Source organism: Pyrus communis, chromosome 2 (assembly GCF_963583255.1).
Source record: "Pyrus communis chromosome 2, drPyrComm1.1, whole genome shotgun sequence".
In the NCBI taxonomy this organism is placed as follows: Eukaryota; Viridiplantae; Streptophyta; class Magnoliopsida; order Rosales; family Rosaceae; genus Pyrus; species Pyrus communis.
In genome coordinates this window covers 4,999,600-5,020,784 of record NC_084804.1, presented here as the reverse complement: position 1 = coordinate 5,020,784, position 21,185 = coordinate 4,999,600, and the positions used below count along the sequence as shown (strand labels likewise).

Sequence of the window (21,185 nt, the reverse complement as noted above, 5' to 3'; positions counted from 1 at the left end):
GAAAATGTGATGAACATTCCGATATTTTTTAGTACAAATTATATTTTATACTAATTTATGCTACAAAAAATAATTTCTGAACTCGTAGCACAGTGTGACGTCTTTCTCGGATCCTAAATCTATCACCCACTTACCAAAGGTTAGGCGTTAATGTTGGCCTTGACCATGGTTAATTGGTCAGAGAGGAAAATGCTTTGCAACCGACCGTTGGTGGGTATTTAGGGTTATGCGCCGACAATGATTCAAAAAGTTTCTGAGTTGGCCCATTCAACAGAGAAAAATCCAGTAGAGTAGATACTTTTAATTGCAACCACGGTCCCCAATCTTTTTTAATATTGTTAGTTTAGCTAATTGAATTCCAACCTCACAGATTTACGCTCTGAATTTTCCTTTTGTCAAGGGAAACACTCATACTATTGCACAAGTAATGTAATGAAAATGTCAGATTAATGAACCATTCTTCGTGGGTGCAAAATAAAGCACGCATGTCGCTTTACCTAGTTCGCACCGACTCCAAAATTTACCACAGTTCGTGAGAGACCTTTTACTGTGTTAGGGAGAGCTGAAGAAGTAGTTCTCATCTCGTTAGAGAGGTTGTACAATACGGTTTATCAAAATGTAGTCTCCAAATTAACCCTTTACTAAATATTGTACGAACTTTGAATAACAACAATAAAAAATGAGGGGTAACGGATTCATATGGCTTGAGTGATACTATTCGGACACATAAAATTGACATATTTGTTTCTCAATAGCCTTTTTGAAAAAAAGTTTTAGTTCTTGAATTTCCTTAATTTTTATGTATCACGTTTTTCTTAATTCATGAAAACATTCGTGCTTCAGATTCTTAATTCACGTTTTCCCTAATTTTTGCTAGTGCTGGAAACAATTGCGAAAACAATAATTGCATAAGGTGCAAATTCATAAAATAAAATTCTCAGATGTGTAAAGGTAAAACTGTAAATATATATTTATCTCATCATTTACAACAGAGAAAAGACAGAGATAAAACAGAGATCGATCTTCTGCATTAAACTATAGGAACTTTAACGAAAAATTCCCTGTATTATTCACCTTAACGAAAAAAACCACATTTTTACTCTAAAAAATCAATACTGGTACTATTTACTTACAACATTTTTTTGTCATTTTTGCTAAAACTCAGACTTTTCAAGCATTTTTCATTATTTTTCCTTTAAAATACATCACAGAAAGAAGAAAGAAACAACATAAACCAGCTGAGCTCGAAAGGCAACCTACAATCCAAAAGCTACAAGCTGGTCTCCGATCATCATCGTCGAAACCTAATTACAGTACCCAAAAGATGACTGTAAAAAAAACTGTCTGCCTGCCTAACAAAACCAAAAAAGTTGGTAGGGTTAAAAAATATTCCAGGATAAAATCCGGGGACCTTGTCTGCTTCTCTGCAAATCCCTCTGGTAATTTCTCCCTTCCGTATTTTAACCCACCATCAACAACAACAGTAACAACATCTCTCTTTTTTTTTTTTTTTTTACCGTTCTCTCTATGCTTGATTTACCAAGTCCTTCGATTCTATAAACGTCCCATGAAACCCGTAGGGCACCCTTGAAGGTAATTTTACCGTAGCCTCCAACTTCATATTGACCGCGTTAACAATCTGAAGCTCCGACTTCCAGTTCTTCTCGTCGTGAACGAACGTCAGAATGTAACCGTCGTCCTCCGACGCGCCCTCTTCCATGCTCGGCACGAAAAAGGGCTCACCGCCGTACATTTTCTCGCCGTAAAAAAACTTTTTCACCTCCCCGGTAAAAAGATCAACTTTAGCAAAACCCGAAACTTTAGGCCAGGGTTCGGCAATTGCGAGGTAAGCGAACCGCGTTTTCCTCCCGAGTAAGTTCCGATTTACCATTCCCGCCTCCAAATTCACATCATCCGATTCAGACAAAATAGCCCGCCGATTCGACTCGCCGGTTTTCAAATTGAGCCTGATTTCGGACAGCACGCTCTTTAAGTTCTCGTCGCACTCGTTGAAGATCGAGTCGGGCGGCGTCATGCAGGAGCCGATCACGACGACCTCATCGGACTCGGGCTCCTCCCACGCGTTCCAGAGGTGGAAGCAGAACGTGTCGGGAGAGTCGACCCAGATGATGTCGTCGGCGTTGTCGGCATTCTTCTTAAGAATTCCGAACCGCGACATCTTGCTCTTGTCGTAGATCACGGGGGACCCACCCGTGATCATGTCTCCGAGCTTGAACACGACCTGCTGGTCCGGGATCACCACGTAGTTCTCGGTGATCGCAAAGTCATGCATCATGGTGGGCCCTGCCAATGGGATCTCCACGTCCGGGGATTTCGCGCCGTTGGGGCTGAAGTGGAAGTATTTTAAATACGGCTTCTGAACAACATCGTAGCTGAGCGCGTGGAGGAAGCCGGATTCCGGTTCGACCTTCGGGTGTGCGATCATTGTGGACCCCAGCTGGCTGTCGAAATCGTAACGACCCACCGTTTCGAGGTCCCCGGATTTAGTGACCCGGACATGGTACGGCAAGTCGTCTTCCGACATGGCCAAGAGGCGGCCGTTGTGGTAGACGAGGCCAGCGTTTGCGACACCAGTGCCGTGGTTTTTGTCGAGGAGGCCTAAGGCCCCACGTGCGAAAAATAAGAGGAGGCGAGCGATGCCGGAGTGGCCGTGGAGCTCGCCGATGGCTTTGGGGAAAACGGGTCGCCCCATTTCCCTTTCTTGGACGAGCCTCTGGGTCTCCGTGAACCGGCAGGCGTAGCTGGCCGATCCGGAATCGATGCTGACGGCGTGAACCATGCCGTCGCCGTCGAAAAGGTGGTGTCCGGCCACGGGCTCGTGTAAAGGGTTGGCGCCGTTGCGGAGGTAGACGCCGTTAATGCAGTCAGGTATGGTGCCGGTAATTGGTAAGCAGTGGTGGACGGCTTGTTCCGGCACCGGAGCGTAGTTTCCGGCGATTTGGACACGTGGGTCTGAGGTTTTGGGAAGTGGGTTTTGGCGTTCGCGTGAGACTAACGCTCCTTCGACCATGTCGATCGCCATGGCAGCTGCTTTCTGTAGTAAGTTCCACTGTGGAAGCTGACGTGTTCTGGGTTTTGCAGGAGTGGCTTCCTTGGTAACTACTGGTGTGTTGTAGGGTTGTTTTGGGAAGTGAAGAACCGAGGGAGATTGCAAAGCACAGTGAATGCTACTAGAACTGCGGTTTTTGCTGCTCTTCAAGAAGATGGACCTTTTTGGGAAGCCCATAGGATCCACTACTGATGAGGAAGAAGAAGAAGAGAAAGAGTGATGCATTTTTGCCCAACTATTAGAGTTGGGTGCTTTTGGAAGAGTTGCCATAGTTTTGTGTATGTTCGCAGTGGTTTTTGCGTTTTTGCTTCTGTTAAAACCTCTGGATGGTTTTGATTATGAAAGCAAAGAGAAGAGGGAGTGAGAGGTTTGGGGAGAAAGTGGGAAATGTGGAGTATAAATAGAGTTGGGAGAGGAGATGAAAAGAGTAGCTTGTGAGGAAGGGAGGTCCAGTCCGCCTCAGACATCTTGAGAGAAGACCACGTATTGTGTTGGATTGGTGGAAAGGGCATTTGGGGATGGACATTCGAATGAGAGGGTCAATTCCAATTTTTCTTCCTCAAACAAAACGAAAATGAAAAAAAAAGGGTAATGTTAGGAAGATTAAAACTTTTAAATCAAATTTGTAAATCAAATAATATGGTGATTGATTATTGAATTATTACTTAAGTGTTGATTAACATGCTTATTTCTTATTGATGATATATTATTTAGTTTGCAAATTTAGTTTAAAGATTTAATCGTAGGACATAATCATAACTATACCTAAATTAGAGGAGAGTAACTTACATAATTTAAGACGCTAAAGTAATTGTGCACTTAAGTCGTGTTGGTCATGTGAAAAAAAAAAAGATCGAACGCAAAATAACAATGAATATTAATTTTAACTAACTGAACTATAAATTTTTTATACGTTTGTAATTTGAAACAAAAGGGAATTGAATAATTGGGTTATTATTCAATTGGGATTGTAGAATTAGGGACCAATAAAATAAGAGTAAGAAAGAAGGAACACAATGACACATGCATGCCCACAAAAGGGGAATATCAAGTACAGAGGATTTTTTTTAATTTGTAAACTAAATGATGCGTCATCATTAGAAATATAAGTCAATTTATCAACGTTTAAGTAATCAACTAATTATCAACTTCTATGTGATTCAATTTTATTAATGTTTAAATAATCAACTAATCATCAACTTTTATCTGTTTTAATTTTTAAATTTTTATCTCCAAATACTATCTTCTTAGCATTATCCTTAGTGATGATACCCTTTTTTTATGCAACTCCGCGTCCCGCCCTCTTCAGGCCCTCATGGTCAGGTCACCCCACCCCACGTGGCCGTTTTCTACTTTCTTGCCACCACTAAAATCGTGGTTAAATCACTTGCCGCCACACCTCCCCCTCATCCCTCCCACATCAGACATACGTATATTATACCAAAGTAAAGTAGGAGTAATCACTTTTTTATATTACATTGGTTAGGAGCTCCATTACTTAATCGCATGGCATGATATAAAGTTGATATATATATATATATATATATATTTATAGCAATCTTTTAACAAGAGGATTCTCATTTTTCTAAAAAAATAGGGACACTTCATTGACCGTTGGATTTGACTTTAATGAAATTGTGTGGTTGAGATTATGTGGCTTAGAATAATAGTGAAAATGCTTATGCTTTAGTTTTCTGAAGGTGGGAGAAAAGATAAAACTGATTATTAAGAAAAATTTGAGTTTGAAATTTATGATTTAATCTCAACCACACAATTTCATTAAAGTCAATTCAACGATCAAGTGGATATCCCCATTTTTTTAGAAAAATGAGAATCCCTCTTGTTAAAGGGCTTGTGTGTGTGTGTGTATATATATTGTATAGCGTTTAGTTTATATAACACGAGCTTTTTCAAAATGCACTACTCACTACAAAGATATTTATGTACCTTATAAACTCTTTTAGTTATTTGAAAAGCGTTTTTAATCGTTTTAAAAACATTATCAAATAGAATTTTAGTAGGATAAAGTAGTATAGAATATAGTTGAAGGTCAAATGAAGCAAAAATATATGATTTGTTTAGCCATTTTCACTATCCATTTGGTTGTGTTTCATTGTGTTTGATTTATTCCTGTTGCACATAACACTATGAATATGATGCCCCCTGTCATGAACTCTATCAACATCCATGGTCCCTCTATGTGCACGTTCCCACCCATTTTTTTTATTGTAAATGTTGTGCCCCATTGATTTAATTCAAAACTTTCTTTTTGTCTGGCTAGAGTAATTGTTGCGACCACATTGTTGTCCTTATTATTGCCATATTTATATCATATAGTTTGTTTTTCTTTATATTTAAAAATCCCAACCGAAATTCTCCATCATATCTCAACCGCTATCATAGAAAACAATAAAATAAAATAAATGAAAATTACTCTTGACCTCTCATCTGTATAATCAAGGTTTAATTAAATCATACATGCACTTTTAATGTTTAGAATTCTATGTATTGTTCACATCATGTATGTACCTTGACAAGATTGAAGAATGAATGCTTAATTATTAATTTTCTGTATTTATTTGCCTTTTTCTGGTTGGACTGTATTTATTTGCTAAAAACATATATTGAAAGAGAGGTGCATGCTTAATTAGCATATATATAATTATAAATTATTAAAGAACTTGCAACTCAAGTAGTTAAGATGATTTATTGTTCCATATGGAGGTCCTGCATCCCCAAAATGCCAATGGTTGCCTTCTTAGTTTGGGATGTCCTAGTGATTTTAATTAATGATGGGATCGAAAGTCGGTAATTTGGTGTGTGATTTGTAGTTTAGTGAACATATCCAGGACCCCAAGATGGGCTTCGGGTTGCTGTCGAATATCAAAGCCACCGGAGGCACTTTCGAGGGCCACCGGACAAAGAAGGTTGATAAAGATGGCTGATGGTGCATTATCTTCACCTCTCCATATATATCTTCACCTTATATAAGCAACTATTGTTGTATGTTTCCTGTTGGAGAAGACTTACATATCAAACTTCAAACCTAGACAAGTAGGGACTGCCTTCTTTAATTATAATTAACAGGATAACCTAACCCTAGACAACATTTTCAAAGTACCATAATTTAACTCCATGGTTTGATAGAGTCAAACAATTTAAAAAGTTGAAAAGAATACATGGATGATGCATCCAGCAAGCAGCAGATACTCAGAGTCACTTTCATTTTACACACGGTATGCTCAAATGAAATAAAACAAGGAATGAACCACATTTAAGTGCTTCATTTACTGGTTTGTTATAGAACCTATTTCTTAACAATAGTTGTTAACTTAACAAAATAGTAGAGCCCTATCAAGCTTTACCAAAATGTTCTAATAGTAGTGTACCTAATTTTAAGTGAATATTTCCTTGCATAAGTAACCAATACTATATTTTATACAACTGCTAATATGTATAAAATATCCTTCCTATAATATGACCCAAAAATCAATTTTCTTTTGGTAAGTTAAATGTGCAATTTCTTCATTATATTTTGAAATAGAAGAGTGAAATATGTTTTTATTTATTTTTATTTATTTATTTATTTTTATTACGAATCTCAAGTAAGTGTTATGAAATCTCAAGGACTTCTCTTCCGTTTGAGCTATACTATGGCAGGAAATAGTCACTCCATTTCCAGCCTTACCACTGTGGACTTGATAGTATTTTTCTCATGGGCCTTCCTTTGCCCATGCACTGGACTTAGAGAATATTGTTATTCATTCTGTTAAGGTTAGAGAGGATAAGATTTAGTTTTAGGTTAATTCTGTTCAATTTTGAGTGTGAAATGATCTCTCTGTCCCTCTCTTCTTTACGAAACCTTTCTCCAAATATTCATCAATAAAAGTCGTACTTCTTCGTCTTTTTGCCATCTTAACACTCGTGGACCCTGCAGGTTTAATTACTACAACGACCGTCCAAGCAAAATATATATCAAAGTGACTCGGAAAATTTTTAAGGCGACAACATCGGATGGGGTCATCGACACCGTGAGGGATTGGTGAAATGATGAAAACTTTCTAGTACAAGATAACTATTATAACAGAGATCTAAAGTCTTCCAGTTTAATATTGTTAAATATTGGCCAATCCTTTTTGTTATGCATCTACATATATGTGTTACAAATGAATCTCACGTTAATGGAAAAATGATCTTACATATGCTTATAAGAAGTTTGGCTGCTCACCATATTGCTAATTAGTTTTATGGTAGAATCTCAATTTTCTTCATAGTATCAGAGCATGTTGTCTCACGTGTGAAGCTAACGGTCACACATGAGGCCACGTGTTGAGAATAAATTTCACGTTGATGAAAAAATGAACATTGCATGGACTTATAAGAAATTAAGCTACTTCTTATTTTGCCAATAAATTTTATAATGAATCTTAACTTTGTTCAATGTGAATGATTGCTACTCGTTAAGGTACCGTTTGGTACGTGGGACGGACGGAACAGAGTGGGACAAGGCGTTCCGTCCCACGTTTGGTACGCCTAAAACGGGTGGAACGAGCTGTTCCACGGGACAAGTTTTGGGTGAATTTTCGTTCCACCTCATCCCCTGGAACGACTCGTTCCACATCCGTGGAACACAAAATTATAACTTCTCCGTCTCCTTCTTCTTCCTCCTTGTTTCTATCCGAGGGCATCTTTGCTCCCGCTCCATTCCGTTCCGTTCTGTTCCGTCCCGTCCCCTCCCATTCCGTTCCGTCCCGTCCCGTCTGCATACCAAACAATACCTAAAAGAACAATCCAAGCCTATTAAGGAACAATGTTGCAGTCTAAGCTACTAGTGAAAAGCCATGCATGACGCTTTGTTGTCCTAGCTAGCTCATAGGATCTGATTGGCTTTGAAAATGACAAACCACCCAATTACTTGGTTCGCAATTCCGGGACAAATAGTATCACAACACAGCGTTGGATTAAAATGAAAATTGGCCATTAATTTGGGGGTCACACCTCATTATCTATTAGTTAAATGATTTCAGGACAACCCTAGCTAGCCAACTCCGCGACCCAAGTTGCTTAGTTTAGTCATTATCATTTCTTAGTTATAATGTACAATGATTGGATGTAAAACGTTTGTAGATGGCTTTTTTAATATACCGTCAATTCCCAGGAATTGGACATTGTTTTTTTTATTACTTAAGCCAATTTTAATCGTTCAGACAATCGAACTAATGAAGAAAAATGTTGCTGTCCATTACTAAAGAGAAACGACATTTAGGCCATCCACGGCTCATCTGACTGGCCTTGACATCGACAAACCACACAAATCGCTTCACAATACGGGGACAAAAGTACTTTTACTACATCATATAGTGACAGACACAACTAGCTTGAAGGAAATGAATGGTTTGTGCTCAACTCAAACGTTATGCTTCCTGTTTACAGTTATGTTTTCATAACATTCTGTTTCCTCACACAAAAAGTAGGTTTGTAATATATACACACGCACGCGCACACACGCATATATGTGTGTGTGTGTTACACAGTAGAGCTTCTATTATTATTATTTTTATTGTTCATTTTAGAAACTTGAGTGTCGGTTTTTGTGCGTTGAATTTGAACTTATGGCATCTTCAAACAAAGTGGTATTCTTCTTTTGTCCCTCTAATTCTAAAAAGAATATTAATCAAACTCTTCGTGAGTGTCGGTTTTGGTTTCTCTGTGTTACTTGTATATAATATTTACTTTTTCCCGTATGTTCTTCCCTTTATTCAGCAGTAGTAGTAGTATGGATCAATATATTATTAATCTGGAAAAGCACCACCTTGGATAAGGCTTTAAACGCGTATGTATAAAGATTAATTATTAGTTGAGTGGATTACCCATAATCATCAAAAACTTAGGATAACCAAGTTTCCGATCCATGAAGCCGGACAAATCACATGTTAGCACTTAAAAGTTTAATTAATTAAACCCTATAAATTAAGGGAACTATTATTAGCACTCCATAAATCTCATTTTACACTTCTCACAAGTGTATTTTATTTCTAATTATAGAAAGTTTGAAGTGCAAAATAAAATTTTTAGAGTGCCAATACCAATTCCTTAAATTAAACCACATTATAATAATTATAACATGAACCAATAATGAGTTAATGGATGGGTTAAAGCTCAGAAACCTGATTATTTCAAATGGAGAAGTTGGTTATTGTGGTAGTTAGCAGTTGGCACATGGAATACACAAGAAAATATATTTTGAACAACTATAATTTAGAGCAATAATAGTTGATTAGTGCAGTCGTTAATTGAGATTTTAGAAAGTGGTTTCTGATGATGACAAATTTTTAACAATACAAGTCAAGGTGCAATGAATTGGATTCATAGAAGGTACCATCTAACTTTTTTTGAAAAGAGGAGAATGATATTTCATTCATTGAAAAAATGGCTTTACAAATACATATTATGAAGAAATCGCTCAACTTCCAAAAGGGTTTTTACAAAGTAGATCTAAAAATGTTACAATAAAGCATCACTAATCGTAACGTAATGAATAGACATCAAGCACTCGTCCGAGCTTATTGGAAACTGCAACAGTACATAGGTCAATATAATCATTAACTTATGTTACACGGAAATTATGTGAGAACAAAAATCTCTAATCATATATTGGGGTAGAGAGTACGATGCCCATGAGTCTAATCACACACCTAATCACTGTCACGATCCTATAACACCAAGTGAAGTAGATTCAGCAAATCAAACAACTCCACCCTTCACAATTCACACATAGATCCAAAAGAGATGTAGCACACCAAAACGAAAAAAATTAAATGAAGCAACTCTCCTGTAAAGAACAATCAAACTAGAAACTCTCCTAAATAAAACAATTCTTGAAAAGTATTAAACAAAAACAAAATAAAAAAATAAAAATTATTGTCACCACTCCACTTCCTCTGAATATTCAAAAGTTGTATCACAACACCGGCTAAACCATAGCGTCGTACTAGCTAAATCTGATCCCTAGTCAATCCGTCAATCTTCCATGATTCTGGATAGTTGAAGTTATGCAAATATGACTAATCCAAAGTAAGTGGAAGGAAGACGATTATTTTAAAAGATAAGAAAAGGGAAGGGTGTAACATCCCATATCGCTCAGGATAGTGGATCCTGTAAGCCTTATATGTATATTCTCATCCCTACCTACCACGAGACCTTTTGGGAGCTCATTGGTTTTGGGTTCCATGGGAACTCCAAAGTTAAGCGAGTTCGCGCGAGAGCAATTCCAGGATGGGTGACCCACTGGGAAGTTCTCGTGTGAGTTTCCAGAAATAAAATCGTGAAGATGTGGTAGGGGCCCAAAGCGGACAATATAGTGATACGGTGGAGTCGGGCCCGGGATGTGGTGGGGGCCCGGGGCGGGATGTGACAATTTGGTACCAGAGCTTAACCTTGGCCGTGTGTATGCCGACGAGGATGTCAGGCCCCTAAAGGGGGTGGATTGTAACATCCCACATTGCCCAGGGGAGTGGATCATGTAAGTCATATATGTATATTTCCATCCCTACCTAGCACGAGGCATTTTGGGAGCTCACTGGCTTCGGGTTCCATGGGAACTCCGAAGTTAAGCGAGTTCGCGAGAGCAATCCCAGGATGGATGACCCATTGGGAAGTTCTCGTGTGAGTTCCCAGAAACAAAACCGTGATGGTGTGGTAGGGGCCCAAAGCGGACAATATCATGTTACAGTGGAGTCAGACCCGGGATGTGGTGGGGGCCCGAGTCGGGATGTGACAAAGGGTGAGGAATAAATAAGGGATACTTTGGATGTTGTCCTTAATTACTAATGTACATTAATTGAAATTTAGATTTTGATCAAAATCTTTTGACTTTGTACACATCAACATATTAACATTAATCAATTTCCATGTCTGAACATTTAAAGCAATTAAATAAAATAAATTACCACATTTATGGGATATAAAATCCAAACATTAAAGCCCATATGTGACGACAACAAGAAAAACAATGTACCCATATAAATTCTTAATGTAAAAAATGATTAAAGGATAGAAAAATGGAAGCAAACCATAAGACCAAATTACTTAAGGGTACATACTATATAAATCTTATAGGAAAAAGTTATACATGTATGCGTACAAAAAAATTTAGAAGAAAAAGTTACAATGGTAGTATAGAATAAAAGTTGGGTGCGCGGATTGAGGAACAAGAGAATAAAATGTACCCAATGAAATTAAAATTGCATTCAGAGCAATATAATGTTCATTTGTTATGATTTTGCAATATGATGGTCACGGAGAAAAAATAAGTTTGAAATTTTTTTGGCGAAATTTAAATTTGAAGAAATACATATTCAATATAATAATGTTGAATTTGAATATAAGCACAAATTTGAGTGAGAGAATTTGAGGATTTTCAATTACAAAAGTGATATTGTGGGAGATTATAAATTAAAATTTGTTGTAAAAAAATAAAAAGATGACATGGAAGTATTTTAATAGTAAAATGTTGAGGTGTACAAAGTCAAGAAGTCAAAAGACTTTGATTAAAAACTGAAAACCAATAAGGTTTTAATCTATGAACATTGGTGACTAGGGACTTGATCCTAATTTATGTTTAAATGTGTCCAAATTTAATCGCAGAAGATATGATGTTCGTTATGAGGCCTAATAACCAAGGAATTTAGTGGTTAAAGATTGGAAAAGATCATATAGGAATCAAGAATTTGGTTGTTGTTGCTGCTGCTGCTGTTAAAGAAATTTCCATACGAAGGAGAAATGATCGACACCCATGTTTTATGAGTAAACATAGCCCATAGAATGTTCAACAACCCTAATGACTGAGACAACGTATGTAGTAGTTTATGATAATATATGGCCAAAAACAGAAAACTATATTGATTTATTAGTGATGGAGTATATAGTGAGGATCTTGGACACAAATAAGGAATTTAAATCTAATTATTATAATTCATGATGAACTGTTTGAGATAATAAAGGTTTTATTATTTTTTTCATATAAGGGATAGTTCATATTAGTAAATTCAAATTACGTAGAAATGGATTCAAATTTGAGTATAAAAAAAAAACATACACTATTCTAATCAATTTAACTGAACCTAATTAAATCCGTAATATAAAACTATATATATTAGGAAGGCAAGAGATCCAAACCCCCATATCTACGAGGTTACTAGTCAGCATGTAGGACCTCCAAGGAAAGGCTGGCTGAAAAAGCGCATTACGGTAGTGTTCGGTTCCATTCTTCCCACGCACACATGGTTGCACATGTGTGCACACGCAGATTAGATAAACCCTAGTGTTCTTTTTTACAATATTGAAAGAATTAACTATGTCAAGAAACCCTAGTCCTTTTTAGGGTTTTTTTTTTAACTTTAATCCTTTAAGAAGATTAAAATTTAAAGTAAACCTGGTGTTAGATTACATATTAATTATAATCTCTTGATGTGTCCTTATTTCAAAATAATCAATGTGCATTTTATTTAATGTCTCCCATTAAATATTTAAATGTATTAATATACAAATTTTAATTTATTTTTTGACAAAAAAGAGTTTTTCAATTTATTAATTTTATTTAACATTCTTCAAACTTGAAATACTCAATAAATGTACCTAAATATTAGTACCGAAATGTATTATATTGAACTAATGTATTTAAATGTTAGTACCAAAATGTATGTACCAAAATCAAGGTTCTAAAAAAGGCTAGGCGCTAGTCTGGCGGCGGGCTAGCGCCTAACACCTAGACCGACTACCTAGGCTAATTTAGGTAAATTTCTTGTAAATAAGTATATATTGACACTTACAAAAAATTATACTTGTATGAAATCTAAGAATAAGATAATAAAAGAACGATAAAATGCAAAAAGAGTATCCAACAAGTCCAAAATTTAAAAATATATTAAGCATATATGCCATATAACCATAGTGAAAAGTATTGTAGGATGACTGTCACATCCGGCCCGGGGTCCACCATATCCCGGGCCCGCTCCACCACTGTAGCACGATATTGTCTGCTTTGGGCCCTGACCACGCCCTCACGGTTTTGTTTCTGGTAACTCACACGAGAACTTTCCAGTGGGTCACCCATCATGGGATTGCTCTTGCGCACTACTCGCTTAACTTCGGAGTTCCCATGGAACCTGAAGCCAGTTAGCTCCCAAAAGGCATCGTGCTAGGTAGAGATGAGAATATACATATAAGGCTTATAGTATCCACTACCCTGGGCGCTGTGGGATGTTAGAATCCACCCCTCTTAGGGGCCCGACGTCCTCGTCGGCACATATCTGGCCAGAGATTGACTCTGATACCAAATTGTCACATCCCAACCCGGGCACCCACCACATCCCGAGCTCGACTCCACTGTAACACGATATTGTCCGCTTTGAGCCCCGACCACGCCCTCATGGTTTTATTTCTGGGAACTCACACGAGAACTTCCCAGTGGGTCACCCATCATGAGATTGCTCTCGCACGCTACTCACTTAACTTCGGAGTTTCCATGGAACCCAAAGCAAGTGAGCTCCCAAAAGCCCTTGTGCTAGGTAGAGATGGGAATATACATATAAGGCTTATAGTATCCACTCTCCTGGGCAATGTGGGATGTTACAATGACACATGTACAACAAGTTCGCAATTTAAAACCACATAAAATGCAAAATAAGAGGAAAATAAGGAAATATATTAATTGTCTTTAACATCCCGGAATTTAAGTTGATACACACATATTCTATAAAATTAACAAAATTTCAAAGTATAAACATAGGCGCATGTAGGGAACGAGAACTTAGAAAGTTAGAATAAAGATAGGATTTTTTTTTTTCAATTTCAAAAAAAAAAAAAAAAACCGCCCAGCTCTGCCTAGGGCTGCTTAGAGCCCATTCGCTTTTTCCCACCGTTTTGCAAGAAAACGCCTCGGCCACCCTTCGCCCAGGGCCTAAGCCCTTTTTTAGAACACTGACCAAAATACATGCACCAAAAAGTATTATATTAAATTAAAGTACCTAAATGTGTGTACCGAAATGTATGCACCGAAATGTATTACATTGAAGTAATGTACCTAAATGTTTGTATTGAAATGAATATACCGAAATGTGTGTACCTAAATGTATGCACTGAAATGTGTTATAATGATTTTAATGTACTTAAATGAAGAAGACAAAGTACATCGAAATATGTTGTATAACAAAAATTAATTTATCTAAATGTTTACAATAAAATATATTACGATAAATGAAATGAAAATGAAAATTATAATGAAATAAAATTAATACATTAAAAATTAGGAAGAAAAAGAGAAATAAAAAAAATCAAAATATAATTAATAAATGAGGTTATTAATGTATCAAGAGACTAAAATTAGATTTTGATCTTACTCATAATTTTAATCTAAAAGTCATCTTTACCAAGGATTAAAATGAAATTTTCTATCTTTTTTATCTATCATAACCCTAATTCATTAGATATGACCTCCGACTACCAAATTAGCAATAGCAAAAGTGATGCAAGAAAACGCATGATCAACACTCTCCCTTAGATTAATTAATCAATGTGTGTCATCCTTTTGTTTTAAGCTTTTTCTATTTTGACCAACGCAATTAATTGAGGAAGACTTATTCGTCCCTTGACTATAGCATTGGAGAGATTCTTTCAGTACGTTATGAATACATGGCGAAATACTACATATCATTATACAATTGTAAGAATACTTGAAAAAGATTTTCCTTCAATTATATAACTTGTATTTCGTCCCTTATTTCAGTATATTGAAAAATCTTTTATAAAAGTTGAATGAAAATGCATGCCTATGTTAGTTAGTTATCTTAGGCAAAAAGTGGGATAATGAAGATTGACTACTTAAAAAAGTATAAAGTAGTATCGTACACCTAACTAGAAAATATTAACACCTAGTAACTTTTAAAAGTCCCCTAACTTTTGACAAACCCCCCAGTTTTTGGAAAGTGATGCTCGCCGGATCACTTCTATCAAATCTATCTAATTAATCAATTTAGATCTTTAAAATTTGATCCAACGGTTAAAGTTATTATAACTTTTAAAGGGCATCCTGTTTGTCGCCGCTTGATCAAATTTTAAAGATCCGAATTGATTGATTGAGTGAATTTAGTAGAAGTGATCCGGAGAGGATTCATTTCCTTAGTTTTGCCAATATTTCCTTAGTATTTTGGTAGGTAGAGATTATGCAAATCAAAATTTAGGTATGTGGATAATATTACCCCTGCTAAAGCCTCCTTTCCGAGCTTTCCAGTTTTTACACACCAAACACGGCTCAGTGTATGCATATTGGGATGCAAATCATGTGGTCCTCTTTTTCTTTCTAATTTTTTTTTTTATAGAATAATCGACTGCAAGGAGGAGTTCCACATGGATAAATTAATAAAACAGATCTCCAACTGATCTGACCGACCTGAATAAACTACCAACTGCCAAAACCTACCTAACTTTATCACTTGATTAATTAACTAATTAGCTCTTAATTAATACTTAATGCCATATAAGTTATCTTCTTTGGTTTTTTTTTTTTCATGATGGAAAGCTTTATGCTACGTAATATTCCTTAAGGAATTGTATTGGGTACTCTACCTTAATTTCGTTTTCTCTTCTTGCCACTCACTCCCTATCGTAGACTCTCTTATATATGCCTTACACCCTTTGACCAAGTTCTAATAAGTAATATTGTTTTCTTATAACTTTGGCTTGCGGAATGAAAACACTTCAACAACATACCAAATTCATCTTGGAATCTGTTTTCTAGAAGAATTTGGCTACCTTTTTAGGCAGAACAATATTTACGAGAGAGAGAGAGAGAGAGAGATTATTGAATAACATGGGATGTATAATCCATGGAATACAAAGGTTGGAAATTTTGAGTTGAGATCATTGCCAAATCTCTGTATCCAAAGTCGACGGATTTGAAAATCTGGACTGTTTGAGATAGAGAGAAAAAGATCCGGATCGTTTAAAGGCTTAGTTTCGCATGAAGTAGACCGATAAAATGAGCTAATAGGGCCACATAATTTAAATTGAATGGTTTAGATTTTTGGATCCGAGTTTCAAAAATGAGCATTGCATGTGTGTTGAAATTGAGTCTCTAGTAAGAAAACTCTGATGGTGTTTTGCAAATGGTCACATTTTCTTTTGAATTACTTGTATTTTTCCAGTTAGGACTGATTGCAATTTGCAACAAAAATTATTCCAATGATATATGTGTCAGATTCTTGTTCCGTAGGTGTACCTTGAGCCAATCCCAGATCAATATCTTCAAGAGTTCCATACGTTATTCTTTAACTATGAATATAGGATATGTTACTTTTCCACACCCTTTTTCTATCCCTCTTTCATAATAATTCCTGGCCTTCTAGATCAGTTTGCTAAACTTCCAATTTAATAAACTTTTCTTTTGTTTTCTTTCTTTCTTGCTTGCTTATGAGTATTTCTATATAATCATTAGGTTTTTTAGTACTCGTTCAGGTGCATGAACCAGACCAATGATATCTAAAGCATATCTGGGAACAGAAAACTCTAAAGTATCTTAATATTCAAGTTAGGCAAGTGGGGTTGGAAGACATAAATCATGAGTCAAGATATATAGGGCTTACCGCCCCCACACGTTATTCAACCTAACCTGAAACTAACTTATTAAAATTAACTTAATTAGTTGCAATGGTGGAGTCAGAAATTTAACCTAGGAGGGGTCCAAAGGTCTCAATCCGAAAAGCTCTCTTGATCGTATAAAAATTACTCTACAGTGTGGTAAGCAACCAACCAATGTTGTTTGGGCCTGGTATGGTGTCGTCTTCATCATCACCTTCCTTAAACCTAAACTCCAAGCCTCTCTCTAACTTTCTTCCTCTCTCCCTTCACTGATTGCAGACCAAAGTCCTTCTCAAGCTCACAAGCAACGGATTGCTTGCACTCCATAGGAGCCACCAATATGATAATATCAAATCAAACACGATAAAAGAAATCAAAGTAAAAACGTCAGATTGGAGCCTTAAGCCCACGGACAACCTTGAAAATCATAGGCATAACACAAAACTTTCTTGCGTAAAAAAAAGTCAGGATGGATATGGGAGCATCTTGGTTCCTTCATAGCTCCACCTCTAATCATAAGATACCATTTATACTTCTTCATACAGTTCCTACATATATATGCTGATCATTAACTTAAATGTATGTGCAAGTAATATACTCATGCTGAGAAACTTAAATTATTGGACAAATGCTTTATATGTGGTCAATGTGTTTTTGAGCCGCCCAATATGCATGCATGTTTTGGGTCGTAGATATGCAAGTGGTGGGCAGAAAATTTTCAGGAGAAAAGTGTGACTATAAGTTGCTTGCGTTATTGCCAAGCAGGGACAAGAAGTGTTGATGATGGTATGTATTTCTAACTGGACCCGAGCATTGTGGAGCAACCAAGTTAGGCGTATAAACGTCGAAGAAATCCCACATCAACATCTGATCTGGCTGCACCATATAATTAATATACAACTGGCAAAAACAGCGATAAACCACACACCCAACAGGCAACATGCTGCCTAGGGCAAGGCAGCCACATATATAATCCTATTAATGAGATCGATAGTCCTCTATGCACTTGAAGAATGGAAAATGATTTATGCACCTTCAATATGTTTCTCTTACATTTTTGTTTACAATTGTCTCTTAAAAAGAGAAAGAAAAAAATGTGTGAAAATTATTTTCCATGTCATGTTGTCATCAGACTCACCATCCCCAGAATAATCAATGAGATCGATATAGAGTCCTCTCTCTCTCCACTTGCAGAAACTTCAATTCGTACAAACTCATCAATATATACTCCATGCCAATTTTCCAATTTTTCCCTAAAGTCCATGCCAATTTTCCACTTATACAACCACTTTCACCAAAGAAATTCTTTATCCTTTACAAAAAGGATGGAACTTTTTACCCACATTTGCTCAGAAATTATAGTTACGTATGTAGTTTGCCAAATCAATGAACTTACTAATTACTATATTTATCAGAAGCACAATCTGATGTGATCATGATCATGGATTGCATTATGAAATTGATTCGTTGAAACCCAAAACCTTAAAACAGTGGATAAATTGGGTCAATGGTCTCCCCATGGTCTCCATTGCAATGACCCTAAACCCTAAACCCAAAGTGTAGATTGCCAGAGAATTGCATCCATGGCTAAGAAGGGAATTGGATCTGGTTTTTCTACGGTTTTGCATACCTATAGGTTGTACAATCTACATGCAATCAATATATATTTTATCGTAATTAAAATTAGGAGAATTTGCGTGTGCCTTGGAATTCAGGTTTAGGACTTAGGTTATTGAAAATTATAATTACTGATTTTTTATACAAATACAATTGCAAATTTTCCATTCTTTTGGAGGGGCTTTTCCAATCCCAAATAGGAGATCTTAGTGATTCAGGACTAGAAGCAACAAAGACACATCATACAAGGTGAAATTGACTTCCACTTTGTAGAGTTCAACGTAAAGTTAGTTCAATTGAACCAAATTTTGATATGTTAATAGAGTAGGTGCGTAATTGAAAAGACTTGTCGTTATTATAAAGTATATTGCGCGTACGTAATGTTACAAATAAATTTGGTGGATTATATTTTTTGAGACGGAAAGAAGAACAAATATGGGGTTGACAGAGTTTCATGCTCGTACTTATCATCACTAGTTTGAAAGGACGTTTTTGAATTAGTTGTAAAAACATGAATTGGATGCAACGTAAATATATATATATCCACAGTGTGGTGTCAGATCACTTTGCAAATCATTTCAACCAGATTTTGATGCCTAAGACACACAAAAACTTGGTAAGTAATTGCCATAGTATCAAGTAATCCAAATTAACTATGGATTGTGAAGAACCAACATGATTAATTGATTAATTATAAAGCTAACACATATGTATCACATTGAATTGATCTTCATTTTGTGAGAGCACTCAACGACTCTGATGGGTTAGCAAGACAGAGCACAATGAGAGATTTTTCAATGTGATCGAAACACGAAACAATATGTCATACGTCTCTACAATTATATAATACCATATAAGCGTACTGCTCTGTATTCCGATTAATACTGAAATCTAGCACTGCAAGTCTGCAATGGCCTCACTTGGGCCCTGGTTTGGTCTTGGAGTAAAACAAACAATGAAACAAACAAAGAAGCAACTTGTGTTTTCATGGGCCTACCCAATTGGACAAAGCTGATGCCACTCTGAACCACGTAAAACAGCAGTTGGTCCTACACCCAAAACCCTTGTCCTTGATATTTCGTCTCTATGCATGTTAAACTTTCTTTATCACCAACAATATAGCCTAATTATTAGAGAGGGCCTACTCTACATTTGGGGTTGTGTTTAGGGATGGGCAACGGTTATGGCGGGCGGGTAGCCGCGGTTATTTACCTATAGCCGTTTAAGCTTTTACCCACATAACCGTTTACCTATTGGGTATTTACATAAATGGGTATTTACATAAATGGGTATAACCATACCCATAACTATTTATAAACGGTTAACCATACCTATAACCGTATACCCATTTACCCATAACCACGTACCCGTTTACTTTTTTGTTTTTACCTATCTACCTATTTTTTTAACAACTTGAAAATTAAAAAGAAATTTGTCATAATTTTCTTTTTTTCTAACTATTAAATACCGTTATAAGTACATTTAACATGTATTTTTATATTAATGGCAATATTATTTATGAATTTATGTGATGTCTCCCAATTATTTGACGGTCAATCTATTACAAGAATCATGCATGGTTGTAGGTTAATTAATATTCTGGTATACATACATACATATATATATATATATATATATATATATATATGTAAGTGCACATCAATCTGCTAATAGGCTAATTTGATAAATATTTGGATTTTTATTTAGAAACATATGTTCATCGATCCAAGCCCTTTAATTGATTTCTAATTTTGGGATCAAATATTTATTGAAAACTCAAGGCCAATTAAATATATATATATATATATATATATATAGGTATGCATCATCTAATAATAACATGTTTTTAAATGTTCAAGGTAATCATTATCTTTAATTAGTCAAAGCTCCAAAAGACTCCAAAACAAAAATGTCGAACACTAATGCTTTAACACATTTAATCACTTATATTAAATATTAGCCTGTATTATCAACTATATTTTTCTCTCAAGTGAGGCATAAAAAAAAATATATATATATATATATATATATTATATGGCCCTTTATAACCATTTCTCGGGATACTAAACCTAGTTAGAAATTATTTTTTTTCTTTTTTTGCTTTTTAGTTTTACATATATTAAAATAAATGGTTAAATGGGTACCCGTTTATAACCGCAGGTAATAGCCATAATCGCCCATTTAAATTTCACAGATAAACGGTTATACCCATAACCATTTATTTATCTAAACGGTTACCCATAACTGTAACCGTCAAATTTAAATGGGCGGATAACCGCGGTTACTCATAACTAATGGGTATTTGCCCATCCCTAGTTGTGTTTGTATGGTTCATGGCTTTGGTGATTTGACACAAAAGGGCAATAGTGGAACTATGAATTCCAACCGTTCTTTTTGTCAATTATTTATACAATCTAAGCCACTAGGATTAGACTTTGATAAAGATAGAGAGATTTTTCAGTGTGTTCAGAAAACGACACGGTACATCTCATGTATCCCTTTACTTATATCATGACACGTGGTATATCGAGCTGTGTTCCATTAACATAGAAAAATCTCTCGTAAGATGAGTATTGTGGTGGGCAGGAGCAGGCCTAGAGTTCGAAACCCTCCAATGTAATAAAAAAGAAAATTATTTCTACAATCCAATTCAGGTCGTTTGCTCGGAATATGACGAATGGGACATGGTACTTCTATACTTTCTAAAGAGAGGGTGTGTTGAGTAAATTCCACAGGTTTCCAAAAATGGGCCAAGAATTTGTAATCCAAATGGGAAAAAGTTATTCATGGGCCCTCCAGGCCCAAGTCGATGCCCCCGAGGTTCAATGTATATCCATTTCCAACACCACTGATCTAAAATCCG

The 21,185-nt window shown here is 36.1% G+C and overlaps 1 protein-coding gene across 1 annotated transcript; it reads right to left on the bottom strand.

The window, feature by feature from the left end:
* Positions 1–1,129: 1,129 nt before the first annotated feature.
* On the bottom strand, positions 1,130–3,477 carry LOC137725790 (9-cis-epoxycarotenoid dioxygenase NCED2, chloroplastic-like). The gene has a single exon (XM_068464578.1). The coding sequence runs from the start codon at positions 3,338–3,340 to the stop codon at positions 1,526–1,528; it is 1,815 nt and encodes a 604-aa protein (XP_068320679.1). The 5' UTR covers positions 3,341–3,477; the 3' UTR covers positions 1,130–1,525.
* Positions 3,478–21,185: the final 17,708 nt, after the last annotated feature.

Coding starts and splice junctions, on each gene's coding strand:
- LOC137725790 (XM_068464578.1), bottom strand. CDS start 3,340: ATGGCAACTCTTCCAAAAGCACCCAACTCTAATAGTTGGGCAAAAATG.